A 14,662-nucleotide genomic window follows, 5' to 3' on the forward strand; every position below is an offset into this window, starting at 1 on the left:
TAAATAGCTTATATAAGCTTTATATAATAAGATTTAATAAGTTATAATTAATTTTATTATAAAATTTTATTAATTTTAATAAAGTTTTTATTTATAGCTATTTTTATAAGCTAATTAATTAATAATTAATTTTTAAAATATAATACTTAAATTTACTATAGTAAAGTCTGTTAAGGAAAAAGAAAATTATAATGCACTTTTACTTAATTTTTAAAAACTATTTATATAAATAATTATTTTTAAAAATAACTAAACTATTTAAATTATTATAAATATTTTTTAAAAATAATATAATACTTAAGTTACTAATATATAGATTATTTAGTATTTTAAGCTAGTATTAATTAAGTAATAAACTATACTATCTTAGATATAGAGATACGGATTGTATAAAGATACGGGTTAAATTTCCGCCTCTCTCGTAGAGAGAGGCGGGGGCCTAGTCAGGGCCGCTTACTAGTCAACCCGCCGAGTATCCTCTTTCTGGCCCTCAAGTATTTTCTAAGCTAGACAATTATGGCCGTTATTGAATCCAATGCCCCTATCCCAAATCAACAATTTTATAGTATATTCAACACAACCCCCCAAAGACAAAAAGACAGCAGAAAGGTGGTAAAGTATCGTGTACGAAGCAACAAAATGAAAAGGTGATTTTTGTGACCAAAACCATAACGGAGGGGGATATCCATGCGCACCAAAGCCCGTTTTACTCCGTAGAATGACACCCAGAAGGACAAAAGCGCAGTACTAGTAGTATCGAAATGCAGCAAAACAAAGAAACCAGGAAGGGGTGTTGAGACAGTCCAGATAACGTCCACCATGCTTGTAACATAGATTCGTGCCCATTGTTGATCATGCCTTCGTTTCATGTAAAAGACAAAATAAAAAGGAAAGGGGGGGAGGGGGGATACAGAGTGCTTTCTCCCCGATGCAGTTTGTAACACGATGCTTCAGTTCGTCGTCTTCTTACTCGGCTTGCTGGTCCCTTCGTCTCCTGCCCACACCCAGCAACCGAGACTTGACCGATCCTCGCTTCAGGGAGTCCTCGTCCCGGCTATCCCTGACACGCTCTTCGCTCCTGTGCGAGAAGCGGTCTCTGCGCCACCGTGACCTGCTGTTTGGCCGGTCGCTGTCCGAGTCGCTGCTCTCCTCAAACATGCTCTTGGGCTCGGCGGGCTCCTCGGGCTCGGGCTCGGGAGCAGCGGGTGCCTGCGACGGGCCCTCGGCTGAGCTGCTGCTGCCCGTCCTCCGCGTGTTGGGGTCGGCAGTCGTTGGTCGCCGTCGCAAGCGGCCAAACTGGGAGCCGTGCCTGAAGCTCATGATGGACGATCGCCTTCCCTTTGGCTCCTGGACAGGCTCCTCGGAGCTGGTCTTTCGCACGGAAGACGCAGCTAGTTCGGCAGCAAACTTATGGTACTCGCCGGCGGTCATGTCCTCCTCGTCGCTGAGGTATTCCTCTTCCTCCGGATCCGCCGCCGGGGACATGTAGGCGTCATCCTGTGCAAGGAACTGGCCCACGCCATCCTGTTCAAAAATCCGGGCACTGCGGCGGCGGCGGACAGACGATTTGGGCCCCAGGGGGATTGCAGAGGCAGAGTGTGGCGATCCTGGCCCCCATGAGCTCTTCTTGCTGGATAAACTGGCCATGCCATCGTCGTCTTCCAGGACCGGTACCAGCCCTTCATCTGGCGGCTGCAAGAGATTGGTGGACTTCGGGGCGAAGGGGTCTTCAAAGGTTCGGCTGCTTCGAGCGACAGGCTCTTTCTCGGGCTCCTGGGAGGCGTTGCCCGTGAGATTCGAGACGTCAACATCGTATCCCATGAGCTGCAGCACCTTCTTGGATTGGCGGTGCTTGAGGCTGTGGACAGGGCTCGGCGGGTTCAACATCCGTGGAGGCAGGTTGGAGTTCCTGGCAGGGGTCCTCGGCGAGAGGCGGGGCGAAGCGGTTCGTGCTTCAGCTTCGACTTCCATGTGCAGCGCCTCGGTCGACGCCGGCCCCAAGCCCGGCCCCACCGGCAGGGCATTCGGCTTGCTCTTCCTCTTGCTGATGTTGAGAGGCGGCGGGACGACAGCCTTGTTCATCATGGGCGGCAGAGGCGGCAGAGGCCTCGATGCGTAGGCGTCGGCATTGTCGGGCTGCGATGCCAGCGGCGTCACTGGGCGGCTGTTCCAGTGAGCCGGCGCCGAGGTGGGCGAGGGCGGATCGGAGGCGGACCGTACGTGGAACATCTTTTCCCGGGAGTCAACTGGTGCTTTCCAACAAGCCTGGGAACCACTAGGAAGTGCTAGCAGGAGGAGCTGAGTGAGTATGAAGAGGCCGTGGTATATCAGCTCGAACCCAAGTCTGGCCTGTTTATATGATATGGTCAGTGAGGGAGGAGGAGAGAGGCGAAGAGGCAGGACGGCGGCAAGCACCTGGTATAATAGTAATAAGGACCGACAGAACAGGGCAAGCCCCCCAGGCAAGCAGTGGTCAAGGCAGGGCCAAGCAATCCCAAAGCAGCCCACGTGGATATGAGTGCACCGGCCTCTGGGGTATGAAATTGACCGTGAAGTCGATGGAGCAGGAGAAAACAGCACACCACAGAGCCCTGCCTATGCTTGGAGCCACCCCCACAGGGTACCCCTTGGCTTGTTAAAGCGGGAGGAAAGACGAAACGCACAGGCGGGTACAAGTATTAGGAGTGAACGGTGAGATTCGGTCTAGCAAAAATGTGTACAAGCGTGCGTGCGAGTGTCAGTGTTAGGAGGGGAAAAGAGACTTGGAGACGGAGAGGAGGAAGAAGAAGAAGAAGAAGAAGAAGAAGGACAAGAGGACAAAGAGACCAGAAGAGGCAGTGGAAGAGGACAGGGAGCGAGAGTGATATGAGGACGAGGGTGAGGAAGAGCGTGTGTGAGGAGCATCAGCTTCGGATGCAACAAGGCGAGCGCATGCTCGTACCGCTTGTACCGCTTGTACCGCGCACAAAGTCGTACAAAGATGCGAGCAAGGCCGTCGAGATACCATTCTCGCGCTGCATGATGCGTATGTGCACGAAGAGTCCCGTGTGGTGGTGGTGATACCAAGTACATGCTCCGTACCGCAGTACACAGACCCAGATCCAGAGCCAAATCCCTTCTCCGTGGTGCATACGAAGTACAAAATGCAGTAATAATGCTTGCAATCCATGCAGACAGACCCAGGGAGGGGCGTGGGTGGAGGGCCATGCCATGGGTAAACGACATGGGCAGGGAGCAAACAGTGCTAGTCGACAGCATGTAAGATGACAATAGCCATCCTCATCCGGCATGGCCGATCACCACCACTGCCGAGTGGAGGAGACGATTGTGCCGCGAATTGGCAGAGCAAACTGAGCGTGGGCTTCGACAGCTGACAATCATCCGCGTCAACATCAAGTGTAGATGGAGCCAAGCACCCAAAGCCGAGAGAGAGGGGGCCGATTGCGTGCATCAACGGGCATCCAATGGCGAAAGGCCAGAGGAACGATCGACAGGAATGGAAGAAACGAAACAAGAGGAAAAGGGCAAGACACGGCCATGCAACGACATCCAGGGCGGCTCATGACCTTTCGGGATCCTTCGCCAAGCTTGCACGGCTCTCTGGGGGGAATGCAGCTCAGCTAAGGCTGCGAGTGCCATGCCATGGGCATGCCATAATAACCATAACCAATCTCAGTGCCATCGTATCGCATCTTGGTCGGGATTTTCGGCGTATCCTCCTACTACACAGCTTGACAGCCAACACCAACCCGCACTCCCAAAGTCTTCCCCAAACTTCCTTCGCTCGCTCCTCAGCCTTTTGCCACATCAGCACAGACGGAACATGCAGCCGTGGTGAGAAAATGGGCATCGTGATGGGCGTCGTGCATTCCAGTCTGACATGCTTCGTACCCAGTGGACGCTCGTCTTCCCTTGCTTGACAAGCTATCGCCTCGGTTGATTCTTCTGCATCCCGTGATTTCGTGCTTCGCGCCAGCAGCAGCCTCGCGCGGGAGTGTTTCCTAGGATATGAGCAATTCGCCCCCGTTCATGCAGCATGGTCGTAATCCTGGAGTTTTGCACATCCCGGCACATTTCACGGGTGCTGCAGCCCGTCGTCCTGGAACGCAATCTCGCTTTCTGCGTCTCTTTCCAAGGGCCCTTGCCCGGAACCTACAGCCCGTCCATGGCCCTCGCCGTCGCACCGCCCCGACGGGCATTCATGCTATGGTCGCATAGTGCGCCTGTGCGAAGAATGGTCGAGGCACATCGTCGTCAGAGCTGAGGGCGCAGTTCTCTCTGCTCGGAGCGTAAACTCGTATGTAGAGGAGCATGCAGACTCGTGGTCTCCCGTGTGTCGCTGCAACAATCAGTAGCACTGCCAGCTTCTGTCAGTCAGTTTTGACTAGGCTCGCCCAATGCGTCGGAATGGAGCACCTCAGACGCTGCCAATGCTGACCCTCACCTCTAGATCGGTCGTTGCATGCAGGGAGGGCATTTGCCTTTTGGCCCCTCTGACGGAGCCTCGGTGACCGGGTATCGTCCTCCTGGCCTGTCCGGTTCAGGGAGGTCTTTCCCCTTCTAGCACCCAAGTCGTGACAGCTCTGGCGGAGCATGATTTGTGCCCTTCCATCTTGCATAGAGCTCCCCTTGTCGTGCCTCAAACAGGCCACTTCTTCCCCGTATGTGACCCCTCGTATGCGAAGCAATCCTGTAACTCTTCGCACGTGGCGCCGGCGCAGATAATTGCAGCAGGAGCATATATTGCTTGCCAAGTCGCGTGTATCCCTAGCTGTTGAGGCTACTATCATGAGTATGATCCCTGTCCCGCCCTGCAAGCGGAATTCACGGGGTCCCAGGAGCCTCAAGGCGCTGCTCGGTATTCCGCGCCGTCGTTAGCTTTGCGTTGATCTGTATCACTATTCGACGGAGCTACCAGACGGCTGTTTCACGCTCGCAACTGACAGATTTCGTCGTCTTTTCTCTCTTGTTTCAAAGCACTCCTTGGCGGGCTCGGCTCATTTCGTTTGGCCATGGTATCAGGCTTATTATTTTCCGCGTGGGGGCTGCCGCTGTCCACTACCGGTCAACCAGCTGTACGAGTAGATGAGCACTCCGTACTGGCCGCCCGAGTAATACTTCACATGCCTTGCGTCGTAATCGGGGCCAGGGATTCGTCGCCTTGTCGATGTGATAAATTGCGTCGCCAGTTCAGCCGTCGATGCCGGTGATAATCGTCCGACCTACCTGACGAGCTGGAGAAGAAGATCCATGAACGTCGGGTCATTGTCTCTGGTTCCTCCAATCAGCCGAAGACGCGCTGCTGCCTCGTTGATCGTGGTGGTGCGACCGGCATTTGACGAGCCCTGCCCGCCTATCACTTCGTAAACCTGCAGAGTCCCTAGCCCCCGGCCCCCAATTTCCTCGGCCCCCCATGGCCCCCTGTACATCGAAGAAGTGCTATTTACATGTGCGGTACAAGTGGTGATGATGCAGTATGTAACGACCCAGACTGCCTGTTGGTGTGTAAGAGTACCGAATGTTCCGCGATATCTATATAAATAGAAAGAAAGAAAGAGAAAGAGATGGAAGAAAGAGAAACCAGTTGCAAAAATGTTTTCAAATCCAAGAGCGCGCCAGTTGCTTTGTACAGAGAAGGGTTAGGGAAGATATCCACGCCCCCAAAAAGTGTGCTTGAAGTGCTTCTTCTTTTCCCCCTTCGGCCGAAACGATCAACGACAGACACTCGGCCAAATCATACGTCGTGCGGCAGCCGCCTGCTAATCATCGTCGTCCTTTCCCTGATAGTCGCCCAGCAGAATATCGTCGATGCCGAGCCCTGTAGATGTATTCCTAATCCATTCCGTCTCGACGCGGAAAAAGATCCACATCCACCGGCGGAAGACCTCTAGCAGCTCAATGAGGAAGATGCCACTCTCATAGTCGCTAAATTTATCCAGATGGGGACTCAGCTTCATCGACCACGAGCAACGCAGCATCAAATCAAGGCCAATCACGGCGTAGTACAGGCCAGCGGAGCGGAAGACGAGCCGATCGCGCAGGCCCCACGGGTGGTGCACTGATGCCCGCTCTCGCGAGGAAAAGAGCGTCAGGTCCCAATCCTTGGCCACGTCCCAGTAGAATGAATACAGCGAGTTGACCGTGACGGCGACCAGCCAGGCCCGGTGCAGGGCGGCCATGTCGCTATCTGGCCCGGCCCCCCTTTGCATGGCGCTCGTGATGATGACGGGGAATGCGGTTGAGTACTTGAGCGCGTTGGCCAGGTGCTGGCCACCCCAGCCCGTCGACTCCTTGAAGGGGGCCCGGCGAACTCTCAGGTACTCGATGAGGCACTGGCGCAGACGGATCATGCTCGGTATGGCCATGAGCAGTGGCACAAAGAGTGTGCCCCCGCAGCTCCTGTTGGGATGATCCGTGGAAGAGCCCCCAGCGCTGAAGAACATGCACAGCGTGACAAAGACGTCGCCAAACACCTTGGCATACGATGTCAAGACATCCGCCAGCAAGATGTCCCCAAACTTGCCATCCTGCGCCTCCGCAATCCCGCCGATGCTTACGCGGCGCAGCGTCGCAAGGAAGCGCCTCCGGCCACCCGTAGGCAGATTGCGCAAAGGGACGAAGAAGCATGCCACCAGAGCGACCAGGTATGTCATGGGCATCCAGTCGTAGGCGATGACCCGGGCTGGCACGTGCCAGGTGCACAGCCAGAACAGCACAATGGACAGCGAGAATAGCGCCGACAAGAGTATGGCCAATCGGTACGTCGACAGGTGATGCGAAATATGCTGCGGCGAGCTTCGTCCGGGGTATCGGATCAAGGAGGGAACGTCGATTCGGAAGGCATGCAGCCAATGGAGGTTAAGACCCCATCCCCAGACAGCTATCAGCTGTGATGTTAGCATTGTTGATGCGCTGTAGGACCGGTTCGCCCAGAGACCCTGCGCGAATCGAGCACAACTTACCCAGAGTGACTATGAAGCCGACCCGGTATGGCAGAGGAAACACCAGGCTGAAGGCATCGAGCTGAGGCTCTACCGCAGGATCGCCGTCCATGGTGGAAACGTGTTGTCAGCCCAATTGCATCCGCGAAGAAGCATTAAAGGAATAGACATGGAGGGAGCGCCTCTGCCAGTGGTCCCCTAACGAACGTCTGTGCTCTTCCCTGCGCACGTTGTGTGATATGATCAGAGACAGCGTCGATAATGTCTGGCAGAGGAAGAAGAAGAAGAGGTCAATTGATGTCTGAGGCGACAAAGGACCAAGCTGTCCCTTGCATTTTTGGCGCCAAAATTTAAGGGTAGGTACTACGGAAAAAGGTCCCTGCCGCACCAAAATTTAACCTACGTCACAGCGTTGCGACTGTCACTTTTTACGTCGGAAACGGTAAGACAGCGTAACTTAAAGAACAGTGAGCCCAGATTGAGCCGTATCACTGAATTCAACATTACCTACTGACTCATTAGCTAGGATTAATTATGTATGCTGCTGAGGGCTGTTAAAGGATTATGGTAGACGAAACGTTGCTACGCCTAATCGGACAACTAATTCAGCAAAGTGACGGGTCGACTATTTTGCTACTGACAGACCTTCGTCAAGACAACGGAACTCTCACCAAAGAAAAGTGGTGGACATCAGTGTTGTATCCTGACGGATAAAATGTAAATTTCCATATATCAATTATCAGTCTCCGTTACATGGAGAACACCGGCATGTCACTCTCACATGGCTTCAATACCTGGTATGTAGGATACCTTAGTATTAGCCTAGGGTACCCAGCCGATCTAATGGCACCTCAGCCAGCACTAACAAGCAGCCGCACGGGACCCGAGACTTGTCCCGAGGTCCAGCATGTTAGCTGGAGCGCTAACGCCTGGAGCAGCATGCGCGCGCCCTTGGAAATTGGAACCTCTTTCAACTCCAATCTTTCAACATCGTCGCCAGCATCCATCATCTCGCCGTCATATCTTCATCGTCATCATGTCTCTACTATAACAATTTCTGTTATCTACACCTACCGCTGTCACATGATTACACAAATACTTCCTCAACTCGGCTTCACGAAATAAAAAAGACAGAGAAAAGAAGCAACACCAACAATCACACCCCAAAACATGGCCTCCTCAACAACAACAACACCACCACCCCAGCCATCCCCATCCTCATCGCCCTACCCCTTCGCCGCAGCCCCCGACATCGTCCGCTCCCACCAGAAAGACGCCTACTTCACCGGCAACCTCGCAAACTCCCTCACCGACCTCCACCGCCGCCTCTTCGGCGCCCGCTCCGCCCACGCCCTCGCCCCGGAGCTCCGCACCGCCGCCTCCCTCCTCTACTTCGGCCTCACCACCCTGCCCGGCAACCGCACCCTCGGCGAGGAGTACTGCGACCTCGTCCAGGTCGACGCCTCGGCCCGCCTCGCCCTCCCCGCCTTGCCCTCCCGCGCCGCCTACATCGCCGGCACCATCCTCCTCCCCTACCTCGCCTCCCGCGCCCTCCCCGGCCTGCGCGCCCGCCTGCGCCGCCTCATCGACCGCCGCCTCGCCGCCCTCCGCCAGCAGGACAAGGCCAAGACGCGCCAGGCCCGCGTCCTCGAGTACCTCTCCGCCCACCTCTCCTCCCTCACCTCCGCCGCGCCCTTCCAGGCCGTCGTCCTCGCCCTCTTCTACTTCAACGGCACCTACTACGAGCTCACCAAGCGCATCCTCTCCCTGCGCTACGTCTTCACCCGCACCGTCCCCGACACCCCCGATCGCGGCGGCTACGAGCTCCTCGGCGTCTTGCTCGCCATTCAGATGGCCGTCCAGGCCTTCCTGCACGTCCGCGACACCTTCTCCTCCGTCTCCGCCTCGGCACAGCGCGAGAGGCTGGGCTTCCACGCGGGAGAGCTGGACGTCTCTCTCAGCCACAACAACAACTACTCCGCCTCCAACAACGACCTCCTGCTCAGCGGCGTCGGCACCGTCGGGCCGCAGGCGACGAAAGTGGACATTGCCACGACGACGCATACCCCCGTGAGCGGCGTCCCGCGATTCCACCTCGAAAACGATTCGACAATGGGGTATATCAAGGGCAGCCAGCAGCGCAAATGCACCTTGTGCCTCGAGGAGATGAAGGACCCTGCCGCCACGCAGTGCGGCCACGTCTTCTGCTGGGAATGCATAGGGGATTGGGTGAGGGAGAAGCCCGAGTGTCCCCTGTGCAGACGCGAGGCCATGGTGCAGCACATACTCCCTTTACGCGTCATGTAGCCAGCTTCTTTCATATCTTGTGTGTTTTTTTTTTGTCAAGCGAAATCAGATGTTCTTGGATAGCTAGGTTGTGATACTCCATACATGTAGTCAATGCGTTGGTTGGCGGGGGAAAACTGGAATAGAAGATGTAGAACATAGAAGAGGTAGCTAGAAGGGGTAATAACAGAATAAAACAAAGCAGATGCCTTGCTAGGCTTGTCAGCCAATGATCCATCGCCCATGCCATCATACAAATGGAAATGAAACGGGATAGAAGAATTGAACAAATAAAAAAAGCTTCCCCATCATGCACTCCCCCTTCGTGGTATCATGAACCCCCCATTACTGCGCCCATTGCCCGTCCTTCCGCCTCATACCGCAGTAGTAATGCCACAAGATTAGTTGACAATCCCCATGCACGGTCGGGACCACCCCGTACAGACCGCACATGCGTGCGTCGAGATGGCGCCGCCCGGATTCTAGGCAAGGTCGTCCGTGTTGTTGTTGTTGTTACAGAGGGGGAAGACCAAGCTTGTCCGTCTATCCGTGACCCTTTAAATAGTATGACAGATAGAAGACAATAGTGGTACAGATCCATTCCGGCCAAGCATGCAGAAACGCTGTCAAAGAAAGCAAGATGAGGATAGTCCAGCAAAAACTCCTGTATCCAAGTATCCAAGAAACACTGAATAAAATCCGCCCGAAGACAAATTCTTCCGGTCTTTTTTTTTTTTTTTTCCTTTGTTGTTTTTGTTCTTTAGAGTGTTTGGCGAGATCATTCTTCACAAAAGAGAACAATCTCGCCTCGGTCGTTGCGTCGAAGCCGCAGTGATCTCCACAGCTCCTTCTCTTCCTTGATCTTGGGAATGTTATCGCCAGCGGCCTGGCGCTCCCGGTGGAAACGCTTCAGGGCCTTGTTCATGCTGCAGCCGCGCTCGCTCTCAGGGCCTTTAACGAAGCTGAGGAAAACATCGGCGCGAGGCTTGAAGACAACCATTTGTCCGTCATGGTCGCCCTTGCCGTCCTTGGAGCCGGGCCGGTACTCGATGAGCTTGGGCGACTTCTTGTCATGCTTGTGGGAGTGCTTCTTGGAAGAAGACTTGCGCTTGCTCGACTTGGTCTTGGGCGGGGCGCCGGCGATCAGACCAAAGATGCTGGTGGAGGACTGCTGGTGGTGGTGGTGGTGGTGGCTCTTGTGGTGTCGAGAATGCTTCGACTTCTTGACGGGGCTTGCGGGTGAGAGGTCGGCAATGTTGTCTCCAGAGTAGTCGGGTGAGGGCGGTAAGGTAGGCCGCATCATGTTCTTCAAGCCGCCGGTGAGGCCGGAGTGAAGGACTGGAGGTGCGTCGGCCATGATCTGGTCGCCAGCGACGTCGATGTGCAAGCGCTTGCGCTTCTTATCCTTCTGGGCGTCGCGATCCTTTGATCTGCGTCGCTCCGTCTTCGGCTTAGGGGTGACGAAGTCTGCCGTAGGCACAGGGCCAGTGCCATATTGTACCAGCGGCTCTCCATCCTGATCCATAAGGGAGGCCGGTTCCAGGAGCTCGCCGGTCTTGGTTTCGTAGCGCACAAGAGAGGTGTTGTCGTCGGCATTAGAGGGCTTTCGTTCTCGTGTGCGGCTCACGTTTGAGGCGGTTGGGGTCTGGGAGTTGTCGAGGAAGTCAAAGACGTTGACGTGGTCGTCGTCGGCGGCAGATGGAGGTGTTGGCGCCTCTGGAGGAGGGCCCGCGGCAGACTTGTCGCGGACTTCGTACTCGTGCCATGATTCGTATTCTTTGTCTTCGTTGACGTCCTCGACAAATGGCTGGAGGGCCAGTGTGTTGGCCATGCCCATGCGATGTGAGTTCATGGCGGGCTTCTGCTGCTGCTGCTGCTGCTGCTGCTGCTGCTGTTGTTGCTGGGGCTGTTGCTTCTTGTTCTGTTTGGGTTTGTACAATGCGCCCTGGTATTTCTGCTCCTCGGTCATGCAAGTCTGCAAGCTGTTAGCCGGACCACGCCAGCAAACTCCACGAGTATCGAGCGACCAGGTCGCTACTCTGCCAAGTCAGGACTCACAGTATGAGAGCGGTATTCGAAGCCGGGAAAGTACACCATGCAGTCAATACAGGTGAAGGTTGCGCCTCGACAGCGGCTGCGATGAGGGTCGAGTTTCTTTTTGGTGAGGACGTCACCACACGCCTATATAAAGTATAAGTAAACAGGTCAGGTCAGAAGAGAGTCGAGACCGGGAGATGGTAATGGAGACTAGTGCAATGCAGACGAGGCGCTGCGAGATGTGGGATGGATATATAGTAGTGGCATGTATACAACCAGCAGAAGCGCGGTTGCGGGCAGGGGAGGGGGAGGGGGAGGGGGGTTTGTCGAGACAAAAGGCGAGCGGGACCGAGGGATCAGCGGGACGCAAGCAGAAGGGATGCTTGGAATAATAGTGCCAGTAGTGCTACTGTGCCGGGAGCTGGACGAGCAATAGTGATACTCGTACAGGCCTAGCAGCGCGGAGGGAGGGAGGGTGGTGTGGTGTGTGCAGAGCAAAGGGTGATGTCAGGCTATGAAGCGGCCAGGGCCAAGGCAGTGGTCGTGGCCGAGCATCTCATGCTGCAGGCAGGATGACCGCGACAGGGGAGTGGAGGGGGCGAGCGCCAGCGCCACGGACGGGAATGGGAGCAGCCAGACACAAAGAAAAAAAGCATTGGACGGGAGGGGACAAGACAAGACAAAGAGAAGCATGTCAGTCGAGGTGAGATTGGCTAGTGCCGAACGTACCTCGCACGAGAAGGAAACCATGATGACGGCGGCCGCGGTTTTATTGGGCCACGAAGATGAGGAAGAGTAAAAAAAAAAAGGTTTGCCGGTGCCTGGATGCTGATTTGAGTGGCTTTTAAGTGAAGCCTGTCGTTTATGCTGCAGCTTTCAATTTCTATTTGTGTGTCGATGGGGGCTGCAAATTCGACGGCCAGCGGATGGAGACGGAGGGCTGATGCAGCGGCAGCGGCAGCGGCAGAAGCAGGCAAAGACGGAAGAAATCGCCGGGATTCTGCAGAGCCTGGCCTGGACCTGGACTGGCTGATGGTGGAGAGAGACAGAAAAATTTGTGCTGTGATTGTTTTGGTCGCAGCTGCGGTTGAAGCAGATAGTAATACGAGTTGCGCGCAGCTTCGTGCTTCGTGGCGCCCGGCAGAGGCTCGCAGAGATGCAAGGAGGCGGCCTTTTGTCTGGAGGAATGCGTCTCACGATCGAGGGCGTGTGAAAAGATCTCTTGAGAGGAAGCGAAGAGGAAGAAGAAGAGAAAAAATGCGAGCTGAGAAACGGCAGAAGCTGATAGGCTCTCTGGGGGCCGGCAAAGAGAAATTCGATGGGAATGGAGGTGGGCGCCGGGGAATGGAGGGGCGATTTTTAGGCTTGGAACGCAGAGAAATAGAGGGGTGGAGGGGACAGGAACAAGGCCCGCGCCAAAATAGACCAGAAACAGGGCCTGGAAAACCACTCCAGCAGTTTATTGCAGTACTACTAGGTAGGTCAGTACTAAGTTGTGTTAGTGCCAGGGGAGTTGGAGGGTGGGAAGCAATCACAAGACGAAGGATGAAAGACAAACAACAACAACAACAAGATAACAAGGTCGAGGTCGAGGTCGAGCCGGCAGCCGGGGTTTTATCAAGATTACTAGGCAGTCCTGGTGATGGAGTTGGCGCACTTGCCCGTGTGAGGCATCCCAAGGCGGTGCCTTAGTATCTACCTTACCTTAGGTAGACTCTGCTGCTGCTGCTGCTGCTGCTGCTGCTGCTGCTGTTGTGATAGTCTCATGTACTTGTGGATGCCGCACTCCATCTTCAATCTATCGCTGGCCAGTTTGCTGTTTCCATCTCATCCTCTCGCCAGGCAAGGCGGCTACAGCTGTTGCCTGCGCCTCCTGCACAACGACGTCGTCCTGCGCCGCGACCCTGCACAGACCGCGACAAATTTTTCCTTCCGTCTCTTCTTTTTCACCTTCTCTTGTGTTCCATTCGCTGCCCTATTCGGCCGTCAGGATCCTGGTTGGGCATCAGGCGCGGCCGTAGGGCTTCTCTTTGGGAAGCAAGCGGGAGAGGGAAATCCCAAATCAAATCCATGCCTATGGTATTACTACTCGTACGCAAGCCAAAAGCCCTGCCTCGCTGCGGTGAACCGGTCATAAAGAACTTCCAGATCTCGCCAGCTACGAGCACGCCTCTCCCTCTGCCTCTGCCACACACGCCCAGACAGCAGCTCGACTGGCTCCCGGCAACCAGGCGCCACAAGTCGAAACTCGAACTGAAGCAGCCCGGCGATTGGCTCTACGGCTTCGTTTTCCAGCGACGGGTCACATGAAGCTAGACAATGCCACATGCACACCCTGGCGTCACCTTAGCCTTTCCGTACATACATACAGAATGTACATGGCCCCCCCCGGGACGAAAGATGGTCAGCGTTTGTTGATTCTTACGGCGATGGCGAACTTGGGGCTCTGCGGTGGCCGCCCAAGGCATCGTTTGGCGGGGAAGAGGCAAGGCCACAACGAGTCTAAAAGGGCCCTGCTGCCGACGTGGACGTCCGTTTCGCAACTCAACACCAGTTTTCCCTCTTCGTCGCTGCCCAAAAGGTCTCGGTGATGACGACAAAAAGAAAGAAAAAAAAACTAATACAGCGTGGCCCCAAAGCCTCGCCACGGGCCAAGACGAAAAAAACGACAAGGCATGACAAGACAAGGCCGGAACAGAGGCGGTCTCCTGTTATGCAGCCACGGCGGTAGCACAAAGGACCCAAAAAAAGTCATGGGGGCCGAGGGGGGGAGTGTGTCAACAAGCATCACCAAATTCCATATTGGCGTGAGAAAGCCACAGCGTGATGGTGCATGACGGAGCTTCTCGTACATACCCGCGGATTGCGAGCTGCTGTTTCGAGAAGTACACGCGTGGTCAAGAGGAGATTGAACAGCCGTCATCGCCGCCCTGCTTTCTCCATGACATGATCCATGGGTTTGTCCTTTGTCAGTCGAGCTCAACAAGCCAGAACTGGGGCCAGATGCTCGTATGTACTCGCATGACGCAGCCGCTGTTCGTACTAGCATCAGCCATCTAACAATCTATCAAACAAAAGTCAACGCCAACAGACGCCAGCAAGAGGCAGTACGAGCGCCTCGTAAGCGCCAGCAGCCAGGAACAGGCACGGCGGTCGTGGGATTTTCCATGCTCGAACATGCCCATACAGTATGGACACAACCACCTGCTTGTACAATCGTTGTATCAGGCAAACCGCCCATGTCCGTCCATCCTCTCCATCCATGCCGGACGCAGACGCAGACGCAGACGCAGGGACGGACCCAATCCGCGACGTGACTGTGATGCGCGTCTGCCATCTTGCATTGCACCTTGGAAGGGGGGACGAGGCTCCTGGACCGTCGAGCCTAGTCACCCCCC

At 55.0% G+C, this 14,662-nt stretch overlaps 5 protein-coding genes across 5 annotated transcripts; 1 reads left to right on the forward strand and 4 right to left on the reverse strand.

Annotated features, from left to right (window-relative positions):
- Positions 1-329: 329 nt before the first annotated feature.
- Positions 330-2,229, reverse strand: TRIREDRAFT_112609 (uncharacterized protein; the record flags this gene model as incomplete). Its single annotated transcript, XM_006969888.1, has 4 exons — positions 330-334; positions 458-506; positions 696-858; positions 971-2,229. 4 exons carry the CDS (start codon positions 2,227-2,229, stop codon positions 330-332), a joined length of 1,476 nt encoding a protein of 491 aa, XP_006969950.1.
- Positions 2,230-5,669: 3,440 nt separating this feature from the next.
- TRIREDRAFT_124278 (uncharacterized protein) lies at positions 5,670-7,120 on the reverse strand. The gene is made up of 2 exons (XM_006969889.1): positions 6,963-7,120; positions 5,670-6,682 (listed from the first exon to the last, which is right to left on the reverse strand). The coding sequence occupies exons 1-2, from the start codon at positions 7,051-7,053 to the stop codon at positions 5,760-5,762; spliced, it is 1,014 nt and encodes a 337-aa protein (XP_006969951.1). The 5' UTR covers positions 7,054-7,120; the 3' UTR covers positions 5,670-5,759.
- Positions 7,121-8,120: 1,000 nt separating this feature from the next.
- Positions 8,121-9,239, forward strand: TRIREDRAFT_40250 (uncharacterized protein; the record flags this gene model as incomplete). Its single annotated transcript, XM_006969883.1, has 1 exon — positions 8,121-9,239. A coding segment is annotated over one exon (1,119 nt), but the record flags the coding sequence as incomplete, so codon positions are not given.
- A 766-nt stretch (positions 9,240-10,005) lies between these two features.
- Positions 10,006-12,014, reverse strand: TRIREDRAFT_23489 (uncharacterized protein; the record flags this gene model as incomplete). Its single annotated transcript, XM_006969890.1, has 3 exons — positions 10,006-11,202; positions 11,286-11,408; positions 11,994-12,014. 3 exons carry the CDS (start codon positions 12,012-12,014, stop codon positions 10,006-10,008), a joined length of 1,341 nt encoding a protein of 446 aa, XP_006969952.1.
- Positions 12,015-12,147: 133 nt separating this feature from the next.
- TRIREDRAFT_112613 (uncharacterized protein) lies at positions 12,148-13,055 on the reverse strand (the record flags this gene model as incomplete). Its single annotated transcript, XM_006969891.1, has 2 exons — positions 12,148-12,702; positions 12,969-13,055. 2 exons carry the CDS (start codon positions 13,053-13,055, stop codon positions 12,148-12,150), a joined length of 642 nt encoding a protein of 213 aa, XP_006969953.1.
- Between the last annotated feature and the right edge of the window lie 1,607 nt (positions 13,056-14,662).

Source organism: Trichoderma reesei (assembly GCF_000167675.1).
Source record: "Trichoderma reesei QM6a unplaced genomic scaffold TRIREscaffold_48, whole genome shotgun sequence".
NCBI lineage: Eukaryota > Fungi > Ascomycota > Sordariomycetes > Hypocreales > Hypocreaceae > Trichoderma > Trichoderma reesei.

Excerpts from the sequence above, each read along its gene's own strand:
- TRIREDRAFT_124278 (XM_006969889.1), bottom strand. The coding sequence starts at position 7,053 with ATGGACGGCGATCCTGCGGTAGAGCCTCAGCTCGATGCCTTCAGCCTG. Across the intron at positions 6,683-6,962 it reads CGGCTTCATAGTCACTCTGG|CCCGGGTCATCGCCTACGAC; the intron begins GTAAGTTGTGCT and ends GGCACGTGCCAG.